The sequence below is a fragment of the Tyto alba genome, unplaced genomic scaffold (assembly GCF_018691265.1).
Source record: "Tyto alba isolate M040663 unplaced genomic scaffold, T.alba_DEE_v4.0 Super-Scaffold_45, whole genome shotgun sequence".
Lineage (NCBI taxonomy): Eukaryota > Metazoa > Chordata > Aves > Strigiformes > Tytonidae > Tyto > Tyto alba.
The window spans coordinates 16,707,534-16,728,299 of NW_024881321.1; the positions used below are offsets into that span (position 1 = coordinate 16,707,534).

General features: G+C 35.5%; 1 protein-coding gene across 7 annotated transcripts in view; it reads left to right on the top strand.

Moving 5' to 3' along the window:
- The window catches only part of PIBF1 (progesterone immunomodulatory binding factor 1), a 124,545-nt gene that overhangs the window by 17,276 nt on the left and 86,503 nt on the right, over positions 1–20,766 (top strand). For all 7 annotated transcript variants that reach the window (XM_042805805.1, XM_042805807.1, XM_042805808.1 and 4 more), the window contains exons 6-10: positions 3,880–4,013; positions 6,074–6,182; positions 11,215–11,396; positions 16,086–16,211; positions 20,235–20,333. In XM_042805805.1, the coding sequence (XP_042661739.1) occupies positions 3,880–4,013; positions 6,074–6,182; positions 11,215–11,396; positions 16,086–16,211; positions 20,235–20,333 (650 nt within the window). The remainder of the gene's footprint in view (positions 1–3,879; positions 4,014–6,073; positions 6,183–11,214; positions 11,397–16,085; positions 16,212–20,234; positions 20,334–20,766) is intronic.

A 20,766-nucleotide genomic window follows, 5' to 3' on the forward strand; every position in this document is an offset into this window, starting at 1 on the left:
ACCTTGTCCAAATAACTTGAGGGAATTGGTTTTCACATCATGATAGTATAGTAGCTTTATGTTTGACTGGGGCCTATAGGTACCTTAGGATATGAACAGAAAGTGGTGGCTTGTGTAACTGATCCTTCAAAGATGAAGTTCTTGTAAATAATGTTAAAAGAAGGATCACTTTTTTCCACAGGCTTATCTGTAGACAGTATGAAGAAGTCATGCTACTTCTGCTTGATTGGCTGGTTAATGTTTTCCCTGCATTTCTGTTGTTTATCTTCTTATCCCCAAAAGCTTTTTGAAAGATCAACTAATCCCTACCATGTATTATGTGTCACTAACTTTGTTCAAAAAGTATGTCACCCAGATTTTGTACGTGAAATTTAGATAGCAGTCACTGAAACAAACACCTATAAGCTGCTATTCATTCTAAATGGAAGATAACAGTGAAGCTCAATGTCATAAAACTGAGGTTTGTCATTAGATCTTTAGTTTCTCTACCAGTTTGGATTTTAAATGGTGCAGGTCAGGCAAGTTCAGAATCTTCTTGCTTGAAACATCCAACTGTCCACAGTGTTTGTAAACAAATGAAAGTGCTTCTTGGTAGGGACTGCTTCACATGCTCTGTAGAAACCACCTGTACTGGTTATTACTGTGTCTCTTGGACAGCTATGTTAACAATTTCTTTAGGCATTGTTTGCATACCCATCTCACACAGGACAGGTTTGTTGTTTTAACCACCTCTTCTGTCTGAGTTGCTACTCTCTGCAGTAGCAAAAATTAATAAGCTGAAGAAAAGTCATGCGTTGTTGGCAGGATCATCGCAATCATGTTCCATGTGAGTATGTACTGGTTTTCCTTTAATTTTTTTAAGGTTTGTGGGCTTCCTTAAGTTATTTTTATTTACTGGAGTTATTCTTAGGACCTCATGTCCTTGAAAGTGCTCTGTATCTTGATCCTTTTAAAAGCCCCGTTTTTGCTTCAGCAGGACAAAGCTGTTCATCAAGACTTCTGAGCTATCTCTTGAAGATAAATTGAAAGATAAAGCTGTTCCATTGCAGAGATCTTACAGTTCAGCGTATACAGACATTGTTATAAGCTAAATTAACTTCATCACATGCAAAGCAAGGCTTATTCTTCCTAAGCACAGACAGCTTAATTGTATGTCTTTAAGATTCATTACTATAGAAGTCCAGAAGCTTGTGCATCTGCTACCTGAAGATATGTATACCATATAGGGGTTTTTCTGTATTAGCCTATAGAGTGTTTATTAGCTTGCTACGTCACATTTCTTCCTGTGATTAAAATACAACTTTGACTCCTAAAAGATTAGGTAGTTGGAAAACAGTGACCTATGCAGTAGAATTAATATTTTTTCAAGAACTATAGTAAATCTTAAAAAAAAAAACCCCACCCCAGACCAACAAAAACAAACCAACCCAAACAAACAAACAAAAAAACCCCCAAAACAACAAAAAAAAATCCAACCGCCCCCACAAAGCAACTCCCCTTTCTTTAATTACCTACTTAACAGATTGATATTTTAGGTATGTCTTAGTATGACTTTTCAAAAGTAGAATTTAACTTCCCTCCCCCTTCTCCAGAGTTATCATGTTGTTACATGACATTAACAACTGTTTTGTTAAATAAAATTCAAAACCTAGTTTAGGTCTCGGGTATTAGAAGAAACTAATTTTGTGGATATTTAACTGTTCTTTTAATTGATGCTTTAGAGCTTTTTATAGCAAATTTAATTTTATACTTTTGGTAGTTGCCTTAAAGCTGCTAAATGTGTAATACTGTAGGAGCTTCAATAGCCCACTCTGTGAAGGATGCATGAATTCCAGCATGGTATTAGCAGCAGAACAGCACAGGATACCCACAGAGGAATTGGATCCAAACTTAATCTTTCAATTTGCACCTAAAAGTTAAGTGCCCTTACCACCATTTCCTATTGCAAGATTAGTCATGTTTGCACTGTGTAACAGGGTACTTGCACCTGTATTTTATATATTTGAAACTCTAGGTAACTTGTAGGCAACACCTTTAAAAACATCTGACAGAGGCTTTATCATTATGATAATGCCGTCTTATTAAATGATGGCATGCTAATTGGTTTAAGAAGAAAGTGTTCTATAGTGTTAATTTGCTTAATGCATATCTATTAATTAGGGTAAACATAAACATAAGCCATATATACCAGTATGTTAGGACGAATAATAATCGTGTCTTTAGATGACGTGTTCTTAATGATATACCATCCAAAATCCTGATGAAAACTTTCTCAGTGGTGTGATTTTTCTGATTGTGATATAATGGGATTTTAGTGAAAGTGGAAATTACTAGATTTGTGAAATACAAACCAAAAAAATCCTTATTTATCAACAGAATAGTTAGAGTATGTTTAGTAGCTTAGGAAGCTTGTCTGTAGTATCTTACAAGTATTTAGGTGTGCGTTTTCAAGCAGGCATTCTGTCAGTCTTGCAGTTTATGGTGCCTATGAATTTGATCAGAGTATTCTTTGTGTCTTTCCATCCTTATCCTAGAGTATTATCCCTGTGTTCATTCCTCCTAGGAAGATGTATTAGGATTCATCCACTTCATACACGCTGTTGTCCTATACTTTTCTTGTCTATTATAAACTAGCTAGACACAATTACTGTCCTCTTATAACTTTAAAGCATAGCTTTCAATTTATTTTGAAAAATTATGCACTCATACAATGTCCCTCACTGCAAAATGAATTTAATTTGCAGTGGCTAAATAGTTAATTTAGTAGTCACGTCTTAAGGCAGTCATTTAGTTTTGTGTTCACATTCAATTAATAACATTGTGATGTCCATTTGGTATAACCAGGTGGAGTTATTGTTTATCAAGCATCCATTATCAAGCTTACCATTTATCAACCATAGCAGAGTATGAAAAAAAAAAAAAATAGATGCCCAGGGGGTATTTTCAAATTTTGAACAAGTAACTCTTGCTGTCCATCAGTTTTCCCTAGTATAGGTGGATGAACATTATTTTTGGTTGGTTTTGTGAAGAAAGTACTTAGTACTACAGCATTTAAGACAAGCAAGTAAGGCAAGTTTCTGAAAATAAATACCAACTTTGTAGAAAAATGTGAGAAATGGAGTTTAGTTTGGTACAAAGGCCTGCTACTCCTGCGGGGGGTGTGAGAGGGATGAGTGTGATCATTATAAAATCTGCTTGTTGTCAAAATGAATAACCAGTGTTTTAAAAGACAAATGCTTTCTGTGTGTTCTTTCTTTGGCTCATTTTTTCTAATTCCCAAAGTATTCTCTCAAAGTGTATGAGGAGGAAAAAGAAGAGAAAATTGAAATTAATGCTGATAGACCATTAAATAAGCAACTTTTTTCTTTTTTTTGCTTCCTCTACCAAAGTTTTGGACCATATACTTCAGCAAACATAAGTTACCAGATACAATTTGGGAGTAACTGGCTGAAATTTTTCATATAATGACAGAAGTTGCTGAACTTTCTGAACAACCAATCCTCTTACTTGCTGGTCCATTTGAGAAAAAGAATCTTCACAAGGAAACTTGTTTGAAAATGTTGTAAAGGTGATGTGACTTTTGTGCTGATACTTAGGTTTGTAGACCACCAGCTGTATATATGAAGGTTACTGGTCTTGGAAGTTGTACTAATGGACAAATGTCTTAGGAAAAATAGGTACATTAATCAATTATTTAGAATAAGAAAAAAATAAGTGTCAGTATAGCTGGTTACTTTGTGATGTGTGCTAGATTTCAAAATACTGAAACAAATGAAAATACTACCACCTGAATATTCATAAGAGGTTTTCACAAAACTTAGTTGGCTTTAAGTAAATATCAGTGTATCTGTGATAATTTCAAAATGTCTTGCCTTCTAGAGCTATGAAGATGAGAGGAGGAATCGGTCAGAGCTTGAGGTTAGATGCCAGCGTTTAACATTGGAACTAGCTGATACCAAGCAGATGATTCAGCGAGGTGATTACAGGCAAGAGAACTATGATAAAGTAAAATGGTAGGTATCTCTATAGTTCAAGTGTTCTACTAACATATAAATGCTAATAGATAAACTTGAACCTTGATTGACTAGAGTTTTTCATTTTTTTTGATTATGCACACCACAGATATTTTTTTCTTACCTCAATCCACTAATGGTTCAATTATCTCCAGTAGTCTATTGCAGTCATAAGATGAACAACATTTTGAAATCTGATGCATCAAATTATCTTCCTAAAAGTTTATATATAGGGATTTACGGTATTTTCAGAAGAACCTACCAGTCTCATTGCAACTAAAGAAGTGGGAGTTGTTGATGCCAAGCATCTTAGAACAAGTACTCCTTTTTTCCTAGTTTAAAAGCAATGATCTAACAAAAGGCCTGATGCTCTAATGGATTATGCTTACACAATGAATTAAGAGGTTAGGACCTTGGGAATTAATATTTCCAACTTAAGATATCCTTGTAACCATAAATTTGAAAGGGCTGTTATGAGAACTGTTTGTCAGAGAATTTTAGGATTATCTTAGTGAATTGGCATAATTGCAGGAAGTTCCAGTGTCTGTTTTCATTTTTGAAGTGCAGATTTTTACAGTTCTAGCCTATGCTTTAAATGCCCATCTTGTAACCAACAATTGCAAAATAATGAAAATGGACTTCTTATAAATACACTCATAGACCTATACTTCACAGTCCAGCTTCCAAATGGCTTTTTCATTGTGCTTGCAAGTACAAAAAATCTGGTCTTTGCAACATTTGTTGGGAAATGGATTAAAAAATGGGGATTATGAATAGAAAACACCCTGTCAGCTCCTTAGTTGTTCATACCAAATAAACTTGGGCACCGTTACTGACACAAATGACTTTTCCACTAAGTCATTGAAGGAGAGTCTGTCTTCTGGATAAGTGTTCACAGCTATATGTACTAAAACAACCTTTGAATCTATCTGGAAGCTTGTTGCAAATAGGATGGATTGATGCTATGGTTTGCTTCCCGTGTGCAACTGCATTTTAATAAGTGGATTGTAATAACGTTCATGTGAATGGCCCCACTGTTTAACAGTGTACATTTAAAATAGTCTTGAGTTGAAAAAGGCATGAATGAACGTGCCAAAACTATATTTGAGAGAGTAGGTTGTATTCATCGGGGTAGGCACAGTCGAAGGGGAGGAGAGAGCACTGTTGGCATGACTGAATGAGAATATTTGGGAGCATTGCAGGAGTTAATCACTTCCAGGCTTGTTTCTGCCTTTAGAAATTCTATGTCAAATCTTCTAGTTCTGGTGTACTACAAGTTATCTCAGTTTTAAGGCATGCTATGCTTAATATAAAACTGGTTAGTTTTTTTCCAAACAGCAAACTCATACTGGCTCATTCATTTCACTGTTCTGACAGGGTCAGATAGAGTGGAGGCATAGAGCTGCTTCTTTGTGCACATGGAAAGTGCTCTTATTCAGGACACCAAAATAATTTTTGCAGCTGTGTCGTGTGTATTTTAAACATAAGAGTAGTAGTACCACCCCCTCCAGTATCAGGGGACTGTATACAAGGGAGAGTAGCAACTGAGAACAAGTATACATTGCCTTCTGTTTGGTTAGGAAGATGGGAATGAGTTTGCTTTGCTTTTTTATGAGACTTCAGTGTCTGCAAAAAGATTCAAGAGAATGTCATGGGAAATAGCATGAAAAGCTTGATAAAGCTAAAAGGATGGATAAGGGTACTAACAGCTCATAGCTAAGGAGAAATGTATAGCCCAAAGTTACACTAAAGAATAATTAGAGAAGGATGAAATAATATAGGATGGGAATTCAGGATTATTGTATTATAGTTTAGGATTATTTTTTAAATACTTCAAAACTAAGAAAAATACTGTATGTAATAAGAAAAATACTGTATGTAATAAGATACTGTTGCAGGTGTTAATACCTCAAAAAATGTAAGATTATCACTAATTGCTCTGAGTGACTGGTTGAAAGAATTCAGTGTCATGAACTGAAAGAAAGCTGAGAAATTACAAATGCGCAGGAATCTTGCTCATTACACTTTATGCAACTAATAGTTTCACTTTATTTTAACAGTGAACGTGATGTATTTGAACATGAATTTTCAGAACTCAGAAGAAAATATGAAATATTAGAGGTGTCACACAAAGCACAAGCTAAAGAAAGAAATGACTTATCAAAAGAGGTAAACGTAAAGTTCGTATTTCAGTAATTGTCTGTTTCTTCACCTTGGGATTTTGATTCTTAGTCTAATAAATTCTGTCAGGATCACCTGTAGGATCGTGGAAAAATTTAGATTAGAATGGTCCTCAGTTAACCAGCGGATCCAACCCTCCCATGCAGTGCAGAGCCATCGTAGGTCAGGTTGATTAGGGCTTTGTCAACCTTGAGTGTTTCTGAGGATAGAGATTCCACAGCCTTTCTGGACAATCTGTTCCAGTGTTTGTCCATACTCTTTGTGAAAATGTTTTTGTAAAATCTATTCAGAGTTGTTGCAGATTTTTTCTATTACCTCTTGTCCTGTTACTATGTACTTCCAAGAGTCTGCCTCTTTCTGTGTGTTTCAGTTGGATAGGTGAAGATAACAATAAGATTTTCCCCAACCAGTTTCCTCTTCTGAAGGCTGAAAAAAACCCCCCATTTCTCTGACCCCTGTATATCACGTGCTGCAGACCATGACTGTCTTGTTCCAGTATGTTAATGTATGTCTTTATGAGGAACTCGGAACGGGACATGACACACCAAATACAGTCTCAGAAGCATTGAACACAGCATAATAATAAATTTCTTCAGCCTATTGTCTGCACTGTTTCTAATACAGCCTAGTAGGCACTTGACCTTCTTTGCTGTCAGGACACACTTTTGACTCACGTTAAGTTTGTTCAGCTGATACTTACTTATCCAATCCATATTTTCCCATAGAGATGTTACGGGAGATGGCTGGAAGCCATGCAAAAGACAAGGACAGTTGCCCCCCCATCCATAGAGGCAACTTTCTCAGGTTTCCTAGGCACAGTTTGGCCTTGGTAAATCCATGTTAGTTGTTTCCAGTCACCTTCTCCTCCATATGCATGAATATGGCTTCCAGGAGGATTTGCTTCATAATCTTTGCAGGGAATGAGGTTAGATGTACAAGCCCACAGTTCTCTGGGTCATCCTCCTGAAGAACTAAGGCCTGAACCAACAGGTCTTGAGCCAAAGTTGCCCTCTAGGTGAAGCTCACAACCAAACATATAATATCAGTATCTGATCATTAGCAAAATATGTAGCTTGGATAGAATATCTCATTAGCGATATAGGTAGCTTCGATAAAATGATATGAGAATATATTGACCTTTCCTAGTTTAGAAACGTGCTATCAAGGCCAAGTACACAAACTCCCTTGGTTCCTCCTTGAGCCCTGGCCAGTCTTGGGGAAGAATCCAAAAGGAGAATGACAAGACAAGCCAATTCACCAGATGTCTCCCATCTGTTTTGTCACATAGATAGATTTATAGATTTGATTAGAACTGTATGAAAGTAGGACCCTCTCACAGTGAAGATGGAGACCTTACCTATGAGTGGATGCACTGCATAGGACTTGCTGGGAAAGGCTCTCCGATCCTTCACTGTGACGAGGCTCTCCAGCTGAAGCACTGATCTGGATGATGGTAAAGTATGAAGGCAATTGGTGATGTATCTTTCTTCATCACTATGACTTATCTGGTATAGTAATGACTGGATGCATTGCCTTATTTCTTAACTGCCTTGTTTCTTATCTATTGCTTATTTTTTTGTATTACGTTGAGACAGCCAGTAAAATAAGCCTGTGTCTTTAACTTGATGTCTATATCCTTTGTGTTAACCTTGTCAATTGGCAAAACACCTCCTTGAAGCTGGATTCTGGTCATCAGAAGCCTTGTTTACTTGCTATGATCTTTCAGACAGCTAACCAACCTCACAGCAATGTTGGCTATCTTCCTCAACATTGTTTAAGTGCTTTCTGTTTTTCCCTATGCATTATGTACGTGCTGTTTTCCTGGGTCTCTAGCTTAGTCTTCTTTTGCTTCAGCCTTCCAAACTCTGCCAATAAGCTCAGGAACCTGGGAGACCCAAGGGCAAAATTATAAATGAAGGCTGAATGCTGTGAGTATGCTCTGTCCCTCAAAAGGTGCAGAACTAGTTAAAACTTGCTTTAGCTCTTTCTGACCAATAATGACAGTAGAGCAGGGCTACTGTAAGGTTTATGTTTTGTTGTGTATGTTTTTTCTAGACATCAATAGAATATATAACTTTTCTTTTTTGTGATTCTCTAGTAAAATAATGGTTCGGTTGCCAGAAGTTTCCTTCAGTTCATTTTTACAGAGGTTAGTTCTGTCAGGAATAGAGGCTGCTATTCTGGACCTCTTCTTTCTATGATACTGCATATTGACAAGAGGCGTTCCAGTCCTGCCTCCCTTTTGAGCAGGATTATCTACTATGGTGATGGACAGTTTTTCTCTAACATGCCTTCATTAGTCTTTGAAAGCATTTCTGCTGGGAAAATGAATAAATGCCTCATCAGGCACAGAATGGTTCTCATCTTTGTTAGGGTTCCACTAAGTTCTGATCCAGTTAGGTCACTCCACTCAGATCCTAGTTGTTGCCATTTTGGTAGCACTAGTATTACACAGGGGAATGTGTTTCTGCTGTTCCAAACACAGTCCAAGAGCCTGAGACCTGTCAGGTCAAGAGCAATGTCCCTTGCTGCTTCTCTGTTCAGTAATTCATTTATCCAAGAGTCACAGATTGTGTTCAGTGATGGCTCCCTTAGTGGACATGTGTGGTAACTATTGATTAAGTGAAGAGAAACATAAGGTAGAGAATGTTTCCATGTCCACTGCCTTGATCTGTAGGACTTCTGATGGTTTATACCAGTACAAGCTTGTTCATAGGAGGGGATTGCTTCACTGAACCTCCGGGATTAATTATTCACCTTAAGTAAGCTATTTAGGATAGAATCATCCAAAACTATTGGAATCAATAAGGGATTTTTGCCTTCATCTGATCTAGGTGTAGCTTGGCAACAGCTTTTCACGTGAAAGAGGCTTTTACTGAATCTCACGAAAGAAACTTTTCCAATTTGTATCATCATTGACTAATTATCAGATGGTTTGTAGCTCAGTACAACTTTGCTGCAAAAATAAGGCTATTTTTTAAGCTGTGTTTCTGTATAGACATCTTTCCTGGAAACACCAAAAGGAACAGAGAAATAATTGATTGTCTGTTCTGAATTAATTTGTGAATTTATTTCTTAATGTAGTATGAAAGGGGCACTGCATGAGAGGGTTGTTCTTGACTTCTGTACTGCTCTAGGCAAGAATCAAGTGGAGGATCTTTGTGTTAACACTTTGGCAGCTGAGTAAATGAGACCAATTATGCCTGAGAGGATTCAGGGGAGGTTGTGTTCCTTACTGTCTCTGTATAACAGTATTACAGATAAAATAGTGGCTACAACTACCATTTTAAAGATAATATTCCTCTGCCTAACTTTACAGGTAGCCATAGAGATTCTCTGAAACACTAGAAGAAACTGGGTTTCTATTAGGAAATATATTCTCCTCTCTATCATTCTCCAGGCTTTGTTAGGCTGTTTATTCATCATTGTTCTAGCATTGTAGGAGAACATCAAAATGCAGGTTTGTTCTCAGCATATAACAATGGCCAAAAAAGTACTGTCATATACATCAAGTTTGTATGTACGCAACAAGTACTGCATTGTGGCAGCATCACTGGTTTTTTTCATTAACTTTGTACTAAATTAATCTGAGGGGGAATAAAAGTAGCACTACTTTAAGCTAAATTACCACTTCAAACTGTGTGATTACTTGAATCTCCTGGAAGGTCCATGGTGGTTTCTGTGTATGCTGATACAGTATCACAAGTTCTAGATTGAAAGAGCATATAATTGTGTTTACACAGTATTTATTTCAGGGGAGGAGGAGTTGGAGGGTTAGTAACTCCTTGATTTCTTTCTTCATGTAGTAATCCATGATGTCTGTGTTTACTGTGGATATACGTAATAACCTGTTACTTAGAGACAGGACAGTTACAGTTTTTTCTTAAATAAAACAAAGTATAGGACAAGCATTTTTACCTTACCCTTTGTGGTGCTTAGCCAGTGGGCAGATGGAAAGAAGCATGCCTCTAAAAACATTTTTTTTTTTTTTTTTTTTTGGTACGAATTTTCAGCTGTTTAACTAGTTACTCCATGTCTTTGACTCGTATCTCCCATAAATAACCTTTAGTCCTTTTATGACTCAGGAAGGCTGAAGTCTATCTAAAACATGTACGTGATGCCTTTATAGCTTTGGGGAACATATTTCTGATAAATTATTAATTTATCATTCTTTGAACTTGGCATGTGACGTCCTCAGGAGAGTAAACAGCAAACTTACTTAAGCTGATAAAACTGCATTTTGCTATGATGAGTAAGGAGTTGGGCCGCTCTGCACCAGTGCCATTATGCTCTGTGGCTGTTCTCTGACAATGTTCACCTCAAACAGATGAAGACTACTCTCCTCCACACCACTTTCTTCTTGGAGTAGTAAAGATGACTGATCTGGTGATTGGGAAGGCTGTTACAGAGACTCACAAGTTATTCACGTTTCTGCTTTGACATCAGTTCAGCCTTCTGTAGCAACACCATGCTAAATGAAAGTCAAAGCAAGGCATGCATAGTCCTCTTTGCCTTTGGTGCTAGCCTGGAACATTACCTTGTCCACAACAAACACGATTTACTTCAGCCCCAGAACTAGCAGTTTTACCATTTCTTTACAGAACAGTAATCAATCTGGTGTCCTTAAACTTCTGTTTCTGAGAATGTTGTAGCCAATAAGATGACAGATTGGCACCAACAGTCAATATCAGTATTTCTGAGGTAGTACTATCACTATTCAGTACTATTCAGATACTGAGGCAGATTAAGAGACACTTTACTTTCTTTTTTTTTTTTTTTTTTTTTTCAGTTGCCAACCACCAGAAAGAAATGATGAAAACTCATAAAATTATAATTTTAATAAAGTATTTTTTTCAGCATAATGTAAGTTGGTGAACCTTTAAACATAAGTGCAAACATAGTTTTTTGGTTCAGATGATTTAACAGAAGAGAGTTAAAATGGAATCATGAATATGTGTACATAGGTTAAATATTTATATTGAAGTTCATGTTAAAGTGTTTTTTTTAATGCCTTTTATAGCTGGTGACCATACAACAGTCCCTCAACTTGTTGCAAAAAGATAAAGATTATCTTAATCGCCAGAATATGGAGCTTAGTGTTCGTTGTGCACATGAAGAAGATCGTCTTGAAAGACTTCAGATTCAGCTAGAGGATGCCAAGAAAGCTAGGGAAGAAGTGTATGAAAAATATGTTGCATCCAGGTAAGTTATTGTGTGTTCACTTCTGTTGGTAGATGAGTTATTTAACTGTTTTCCCTTGTTTCTTGCACAAATCGTGTTTAATTAAAAATAATTTTAACTTTCAGAAAGCTAGTCCATATTCATGTAACTAGAAGCTGAACACTTTTGTTGGGTCTTAATGTGTATCAGGAAATTTTTTTTTTTAAACGTTTGATATAAGACCATAGTAGTGAAGATATCAGCATGTGGCAACTATTCTCTTAGGTGTATATGGAAATTTACACAGGTAACTGCAATTAATTACAAGAGAAAAACTCTTTAAAGTACATATGTTACATATCTTACCACCACCCCTGCCCCAAATGACCTTTATTAAAACCACAAATATTTGAAAGACATTCTGAACAATTATTGCAGAATAAAATATATTTAACTTTTACAAATGTTTAAAATAGGACATAATATAATTTGTCTCAGCTATTAGAGCTATCAGTCTTTCATATCTCAGGTTTGAATACAGATTCTCTAAATGTAGCCTTGAGAAATAGATTGATCATTGTATGCTAGCCACAGTGGTAAATTGTGTAAAATCCTTATGCTATTTGAATTGGTGCAGATATATGTAAAGGATGTTGAACAGGAAACGTTACACTATTCAGCTACATGTCTTGCTACGTATGTAATTTCATAGAATATCTTAATTCAGAAGGGACCCATAAGGAGCAACGAGTCTAACTCTGCTCCTTGCAGGACTACCTAAAACTAAATTATGTGACTAAGAGCATTGTCCTGTTTCAAACCATACTTAGATTTTTCTTATTCAGAATGCAAGGGTATCCAGTTCATGGTATTTCCCTACATCTAGATGCCAAAAGATTACATTTCAATATATATCCTAAAATTACATCAAGTATTTGCCTGTATGTACTGCTTTAATGAACATAAACCCATTTTTTTGTTAATAGTGTCCTTAAACACCTGTGGATTGAATGAATAAGCTTAGAGTATGCAGTAGGTTCAGCTTCTCTTCATCTGCTTGCTTCTTTTTGAATCAGGGAGATGGAACTGCAAACAGCATCTATAAATCTTCTGTCCTTGTATAACTAAGATGGTGTGCTAAAATGACTTCTGTAATACATGTAAAAGACAAATTGTTATCTAAATGGAAGTAGAAGAGCACTCTACTGAAATTATCAGCTATGGAGTTCCAGCCCATATCAGAACTGGGTTTGATACTATTTTTTCTTTCAGTGCAGTCACTTAAACCTTTTTAAAATCTGTTTACGTGTGTGTATCTCAGAACTATGTTCACCTGGAACTTCTGCATTTTAAATAAATTTTTAAGACTCGCTTTTAAGTGGGCTTTAAAAAAAACATGTAGGTTTGCACAGTCTTCATCTAGAAATGTGCTTGTAAGCAGTGACACTTGTAGCTAGGTTTCTATTTCTAGAAAACCACTCTGAAATACTTATCCTATAATAATGATGCAGAGGCACTTTTACAGACTTGTTTGCATTTGAGGAACTTAGAAAGAGACATAAGTAGCTTGCCTCTACCACATCTTGGGATACTGTGCAAGCCTGCTTCACTGTCCTCTGGAATATCAGTAGTTTGTCTCTTGCGGTTTTGAGACCAACTAAAGAGAAATTCTGTGACTTTTACTTTGCCTCTATCAAAGCTGTCACTGGGATTCTGTACTATTGCCAACTCTCTCTCTTGACATCTTTGGTATTTGTGACTCTCTTTGTGATGCTAATTTTCATAGGACAAGCATTAACTGTAATGAATATTTCAGGTATGTCTGATCTCTTCTAGTGACTGTTACTGTCTCTTTCAGGGATAATATAGCATAGCAGAGAAGACAGTGTAGTGTCCTGAGCAGTATGTATAGGACTGCACTGCAGCTTGGTCAGCCTAAGTTATATTCAAGGTTTCGTTGCTGACCTGCTGATGAACTTTGAATAAGTCATTTCATAATGTAAAATGTAAAAATGTTAATGGAAGATTTCTTTTGTAAAATGGCAGTAATAGTATCCTTTCGTAAAATGCTTTAAAACCTGCATGTGATCTGCAATACAGTAGAAGCTGGCCCTTTACGTTTTGCCACACATGTACATACTTTGTGTGCATCTTCTGAGGCTGCGTCCCACAGTGGGGATTCCTGTCTATTCAGCAATTTAAACCATCCATCTCTTTGGTCAAATATCTATGGTATTAGGTTTCTTAGAGAGCTCTACAGAATCCTATTTATTTGTTAGAGAGGTACGTAAGAAAAGCAGCAGAAAACTGTACCAACTAATGAACATTCTACAGTCCTCAGTGCTACCTGCAGGTGGTATCAGTTTGGGTAATAAGTTTCTATTTGCTACCTTTTGAAAAATTTGAGACTTTTTAGTGCTTATTTCACATGTGAATCTCTTTTGTTTGCTGTAATTCAGGAATGAAGATGATGAAAATGAACTCACGTATCTGTTTTTAGGATTATAGAATAATTCACCTTCTGGTCACTGTCAGAACTGCTGACATTGGGGTATTGTAGTTAGAAAATTACAGACTTTAGGAAACTGAGGGATTAACCTGCCAAATTTTTAAGATGACACACTTCAAAATAGGTTGAGATTGTGGCAAGATGAATGACAGCAGCTCATAGCTACAGTTCTTGGGAATCTATATGTAAGCACAGATGAACAAACACAAAAGATTTCCCTTTATATGTTTAATCTTAAAATGCAATCCATAGTTGCATTGAAATGCTCAGATCACGTTTAGTTTATTTGCAGTATAAAGCCTTATGAATAATAGGCCTTGAAATAAGTTTGTTAAAGCCTGCAGCCTAAGGAATACAAAACAACTTGATAAGGCAGAAGCATTTTTAATAACTGATCAAGTAAAAGACTGTAACAGTGGGTCAGGAGTAGGAATGTCAAATGATGGTCCTTTTCTTCAGCAGCAACTCAGTGTTTAGTAAAAGGCCTTGGCAGGACAGTCAAGCTATATACTTGGAATATACCCTTTACCATTTGTTTATTTTACTCATCATAAAGATAAGTGTCATTTTGAACTGTCTTCTGGTGACATCACTGTGGGTGTTCAAGATTCTTCCAGATTCTTCTCATTTTTTTTCAGTGAACCTTTCTGACTTTTATCAGTCTTACCATGGGAAGGAAGGTGTAATTTCTACAATGGCACATGGTAATAGCAAATTGTCTAAGTACCAAGAAAATGGTGATGCTGATTGATTCTGCACATAAGAATTGTATCCTGAGGTCCTGATCTTCAGCATTCTTTTTTTCTCTCTCTTTTTTTTTTTCTTTTTTTTTTTTTTTTCTTTTTTCTTTTTTTTTTTAACAAATTGAGCTATATAACACATAAAGAACACAAAAACTTTCTAATGGTGACCTTACATTCCAGTACAGTGTGGATTTTGGCTCATTTTTTTGGTGTTCTTTTGTTGTGTTTTGGTCTGTTTTTGTTTTTGTTTTGGTTTTTTTTTTCTGTATTATAAATTTTATTGTATCGAAGATCTTCATAAAGCATTTTGCTGTAGTGTGGCGCAATTGAGGAAGGAGATAAATTCGCTTTTACCTTGAAGTGTCAACTAAAATTCAGTGTCTCCATAAAAAGAAAACAAGACAACCTGGACAGCAAGTATTCTGACATTTGAATATTTTGGGGCTTTTAGTAGTTAATGTGAAGGAGTTTTTGGCCAGCTCAGGTACTGATTTCTAAAAATTGTGGGCTATTGCACAATTGGAAGTTGGAAGAAACCTAAAACCTTTTATAGCTGTAAATGCACATTTCTTCATAAGCATGCTTGTATTTGCAAATCTATACTTTCTACCAGTTGCTTCATTGCCGATGGATTATTCTTGAACATTACCTAGATGCTATAAAAATTTAGCATTCCTTAGCTGTTAAGTTCTTACGACATAAGTCTTTTTTTGTAGTTTTGGGGGAGAAATTCTGTGTGGGATTCCCTACAATTTGGACTTCAGAAGTTACACAAAGTTATCAATATTACTCTGAAATTAAGTTCTTTTATTCTGAAATCTTCCGATATCTGCTGCTTAAAAACTTAAGTATGTATTTTAATGAATTTGTCACATTGACAGGATAAATTCCCAAATCTTGTGGGTTTTTTGACCTCACAAACCTCCACAGTATGTGATCTTCAATGTTTCTTGTGTTTTTTTTTTCCCCATATGAAGTGCAAAGAGTACACAACAAAGTCCTGTAGTAGCATGGCAGTACTGTAAGTTAGCAAGTTAATCAACCCTTACCCAGTGAGGAAGAAGCTGGAAAACTTTGGGAAGCAAGGAATTATTTTTTGTTTGGTTGTTTTTTATTTTTTTAAGTGGGTAATTAATATAAGCACTCAGGTAGAGGATGACCAAGAAGTTCTGGAAGAATGTTAAGCATAATGTGTGACTAATCAATGTCAAATTACTTTAAAAATATTTAAACAGTATGCTGAAAGCTTTTATTTATTCTCAATTAAATTTTATTTCTGAGTGATTTTTCACTCAATTTGCGTAACAACATAGGCTAATATGTATTTCAAGCAATTTTGGAGGGAAATGAGTAAGAATTAAAATAAGGTAAATCTAAGAAGTGCTCTGCTTTACCTTGTATAGCTGTACCTGAGGTTTTGATATTTTGGCTAGTGCAATTAATTTTTAATTCCCATGTTGTGTATTTGTTTATTTGCAGAGACCATTATAAAACAGAGTATGAAAAGAGACTGCATGAAGAGTTGGAACAAATAAGGTTAAAAACAAATCAAGAAATTGAGCAATTAAGAAGCGCTTCAAGAGAGATGTATGAACGTGAAAACAGGTAGATAAGATGCAGGCAGTAACGTAATTAGGGCAAAAGTGACCAAGTACTGTTTTGTGCTTGGATATGATCCTAGTTGACTGGCTGTGAGAGGTGATCAAAATGTGAACGTTTAAGTTCAGTTATAAAACTGACAAGAATCTTGTGAAAACTAGAATGAAATTATACTTGTATAGTAAATATATGGTGTTATATTTATTATTAAATGATGGACATCCAACATTGTCATTTAAAGGTATTATTAAAATTCATGTTCTATATAAACATCAGTGGTTTGAAGCTTGTTCAGATGTGTAGTTTTAGTTAATTAATGCAAAACGTGTTGGTTTGCCTGTCATGATATATATTGACAATCTTGAAACTGTGCCAGGAAACCAGAAGAGGAGGTGTTGATGCAGAAAGTAAAGCAGAAAAAATGAGGGAAACCAATAAGATTTATGCCTTTCTAAAATAAATCTTTGAGATTTGTTTACAGCATTATGATTAAAAAAACACATTGATTTCCTGTAAGTTACAAAAACTTCTTTTGAAGAAGATCCTAGTCCTGCAAAGACCTGCATATTGAATTTTGTATGTGTGTCATCTTGATGAATTCCATGGAATTACACTCAGTGTTAGACACATGCATAAGCCTTTAGGGACTTGAAGATTTGGACTTTTGACACTGGATTTATTTTTGAGCTTGTTTTTTTTTTTTTTTCCCCATTTTATTCCTTTAAAATGGGAGGAGCACTTAATTATTCATTATTACTCCATTGTAGATGTTCTGAAAGTGTCTTGTGTGGAGGAGATGACTGTATTAAAAAGATATTTGTGGCATCAGCATCTGTTCCTCTAATAGGTAGTTTTGTTACTGCTCGGAAGAGTGAAAAAAGAACATGACTCCTGCTGTCTGTCTTCCAGTCAACTGAAAGGTTCTAATTAAAGACATCATTGTGTAGTTTTGCAAGTGTGAGTAAAATATATACACACACTCGTATACTTCCACACCACATCCTGTATGCAAATCTATTTTGAATTACAAAGTATGAATTCAAACCTCCACTGTTTGTGGAGATTTGTCAATTGTCTGTATATCACTGAGAAAGCTACTCAAAGATATTTCATTTGTATCTGGAACCAATTTGCAGAAATTTTGTCTTATTTTGAAATAATTACTTCTGAAATATAAAGCCCTTAGATTTGACTTCATATTTTGCAAAAAAAAGGATTTTTAACGTATGCTCTTTTTATAAAATAGTAAAAAAACCCACTATAAGACAGTGCTTCCCAGTCTGAGGTGCCCCTAAATGGTGAGACAAATGGAACCCCAAATTGTGAACAAAGTAATTTGCAGTGAATTTGTGTGATGAGATAAGATGCTGATTGTGACTGAAAATACAGCCAAGATGCTAGTGTCATCTTCAAGCTCAAAGCATTGAATGGTATTACAGCTAAGCTAATCTAATATTCAGTTGCTCTTAGTCCTTACCACTTTGCCAAGCCTGATGTTTCCCTTGAATTTATTGGCACTTATTTTACACTTAGATGAGTCATTTCAAGAAGCTAAAATGATGAGGGGGAAGCCAATAAAAAGGTGATGCTTTCATTCTTAATTTATTTGGGATCACTTTCAGTTGTTTGGTTGTAGTAAGCTTGGCTATGTTTGCATTAGCAAGCATGAATGAATTCACAAGGCACATGAAAGTCTACATGAGGTTTGACTTTGGATTAACTATAGTCTGTTTCCATAGATCAAATGAAATTTAGTAGTTTTGAGCATGTTGGATGCTCTCCCTGAGCACATCTGACTTGGTTCAATCTGTCTGGAATCCAATTTGTGCTCTCTAGTTTAGAGATGTGAACAGAAGTTCAATAAATGGCAGTTGCTAAGTTTATTTCAAAAGCTAATATAGATGCCTCTGCTCTGTGCTTCTGCTTCCATTCCTCTGCCCTCATCCCACCTGTTTGGTTTTTGTTTTTTGTTTGGTTTTTTTTTTGTTTGTTTTGTTTTTTTTTTTTTAATCTATACCTGTTCATGGATCTGTGGGTAGTATTTCTGTCCCATTTTAGGACACTTTCACTTATATGATGTTTGCTAGGTACCTGATGGTCCGTATGGCTTGTATGTGCAGCCGTTAGACAGGTGCTTTACCTCTTTTAAAATTGCAGTCACACTGTCTGAAAGCTGGAGTGTCACTAGCGTATTTCCTAGCTCTGAAAATAGGTCAACAGAAGTTACATCACATCTGTGATTGTCATCTTGTTGGTTGAATAGTACCTCACTTGTGTCCTTTTCCCTTCTATTGTATTTTGAATTGACTAGCTGTTCAGTTAAGCAAAATAGTTTATTCTCTAAATAAGTTGCTGTGTATCTCCTACCATTTAATTTTTACCCCACTTCCGTTACTCTAGTCTTAAGGATACAACATTCCACTCCTACTCTGAGACATAATATGCTTGATCCTGATGCTGTTAACAAAATTAATTGCCATGCTCTTATATTTTGGTATGAGTCAGTTTTAAAGAATATACTCTCAAGATCATTCCCTGAATTTAATTGGTAAATTCTGTAGCTCAGTACCTCAATTTTTAAAGAAAACTTTGTTATCTTTCTCTCACAACCAGTTAATGGTTACATAATTCTGATCATTCTTCTTCATAAGTGACTATTTCCTATTCATATGAATTACTTTGAGTTCAGAAATCAATATCACTGATAATATTTCTTTACTCTAGAAAATAGTCTTTCATCCAAAAATTATATACTTTTAGTGTGGCTAAAGTGACCAAGGACAACATTTACACAGGCTTAATAATTTTCCACTTACCTCTATATCTTGACTTTTCTCTTCAAAATTTGTCTAAGACTGTAGTTTCACTTCACTTTAAGTCAAAAAATTTCTGTTGGAGATGGGGGAAGAAAAAACTTGAGTGGGAAGAGCTTGATTGAATCTCCATTAGCAGCTTAGTTCAGATGAAGAATGTGGTTTAGAATTGAAACTCCTTAGTCATTGCTGCTTGCCATGTTTTTGCTTGCCTCACAGTTTGTGCTTGAGTTTGCGGTATTGTGCTCACATTGGTAGCAAATTAACAGAATTCCTTCTAGATCAAATGAAATTGAAAGGAGTCTCTAAAATCATCTAATACATTCCAAAATGCTAGTAACTTTGTCACAGGAGCAAACCCAGAGTAAAGTAAAATCCTTGAAAATTATCATAAATAACATCGGTGTCTGGTCCTCAACAACCACTGTTTGCTCTGCAAATTGGCTGTTGCTGTGTTGCCCTGAAGAAGGGAGATACAGCCTATAAGTACTGTCTAAGCAGGACTTCCATTTAGAACAGTTTATTGCAGTGTTATGCTATAGGCAGACTACAGATTAACAGATGATTGATACCTATATAATTTTTTAACACAAATACTATATGTATTATTTTTTACATCATACTATTCTCATTTGTGTCAGTGAAATAATAATGAGGTAGTTTGCAAGTCTTGACTGCTTCTTGGTTAAAAAAATTGAAAAAGTACAGATTGAGTGCAATAAAATGTTTGTGGTGTTTTATGGTTCTGTACAGATCAAAAAATGATGCCAGCAATAGAAGCCAGAAGGAGACACCAATGTCTCTGCTAGCTAATCATTACCCGCTCTATCATGAAAATTGTGAATCATCTCAGCTAGGAGGACAGAGTTCCCTTAGTTATTACTGAAATACCAAGCAAAATTATGGGAATTTAATTAATTCCTACAAAAAATAAGTAATTTATAGTTCTAGAATTATTCATATGCTTCTACAGATAAATAGATGGTTTGATCACTGTTATTAGAATTTCAGAACTGGAAACTTTGCTGGTACATGTGAAAGTAATTTGAAGTAAAGCTTCTGTAATGAATAGGCATGTAGATAGACTGACCTCTCTATCGTTCAGTGAGAGCTGAAGAAGGTGGTATTGACGTTAAGATCAGTCAGTCATAATTCATGAAGCAAAACTGTCTTTTCCTTAACACAGTCTTGACAGAATAACTTTTGTTTCCTTTAGAAATTTGAGAGAAGCAAGAGATAATGCTGTTGCTGAAAAAGAAAGAGCAGTTATTGCCGAAAAGGATGCTTTAAGAAAACATGATCAACTCTTAGAACAGTAAGTATCTTTTAAAACTCATATAAAAAAATCTAAGCTTACAAATATATTTATATTTAAGGAGCTTCAGTTAGGAGGAATGACTGCTTTGTTTTTCTGCTTACAAAGAATAAATTGAATTACAAACATTTTGGTTAAATGAAGTTAAAGATTTAATTCTAGTAGTATTTTTTTTTCCGTTACCAGTGCAGTAAAAATATGGAAGTTCAATTCTTCTACAATCCTGTAAAGACAAGCAAACATAATTATGCATCTCATAAGAAGAATGTGGATTTCACACTGTACAGTAACAGGGGTCTAACTCTGAACCTGTTCTGTTGGGTTTTTTTCTTTAGTTAAAAGTAGAATATTATCTGGTATGATGACTTCAATTAATAGTTTTGTAAAGTGTGGATAGAAAGCAGTAGTCATGAACGGTTACATTTTGTTGCAT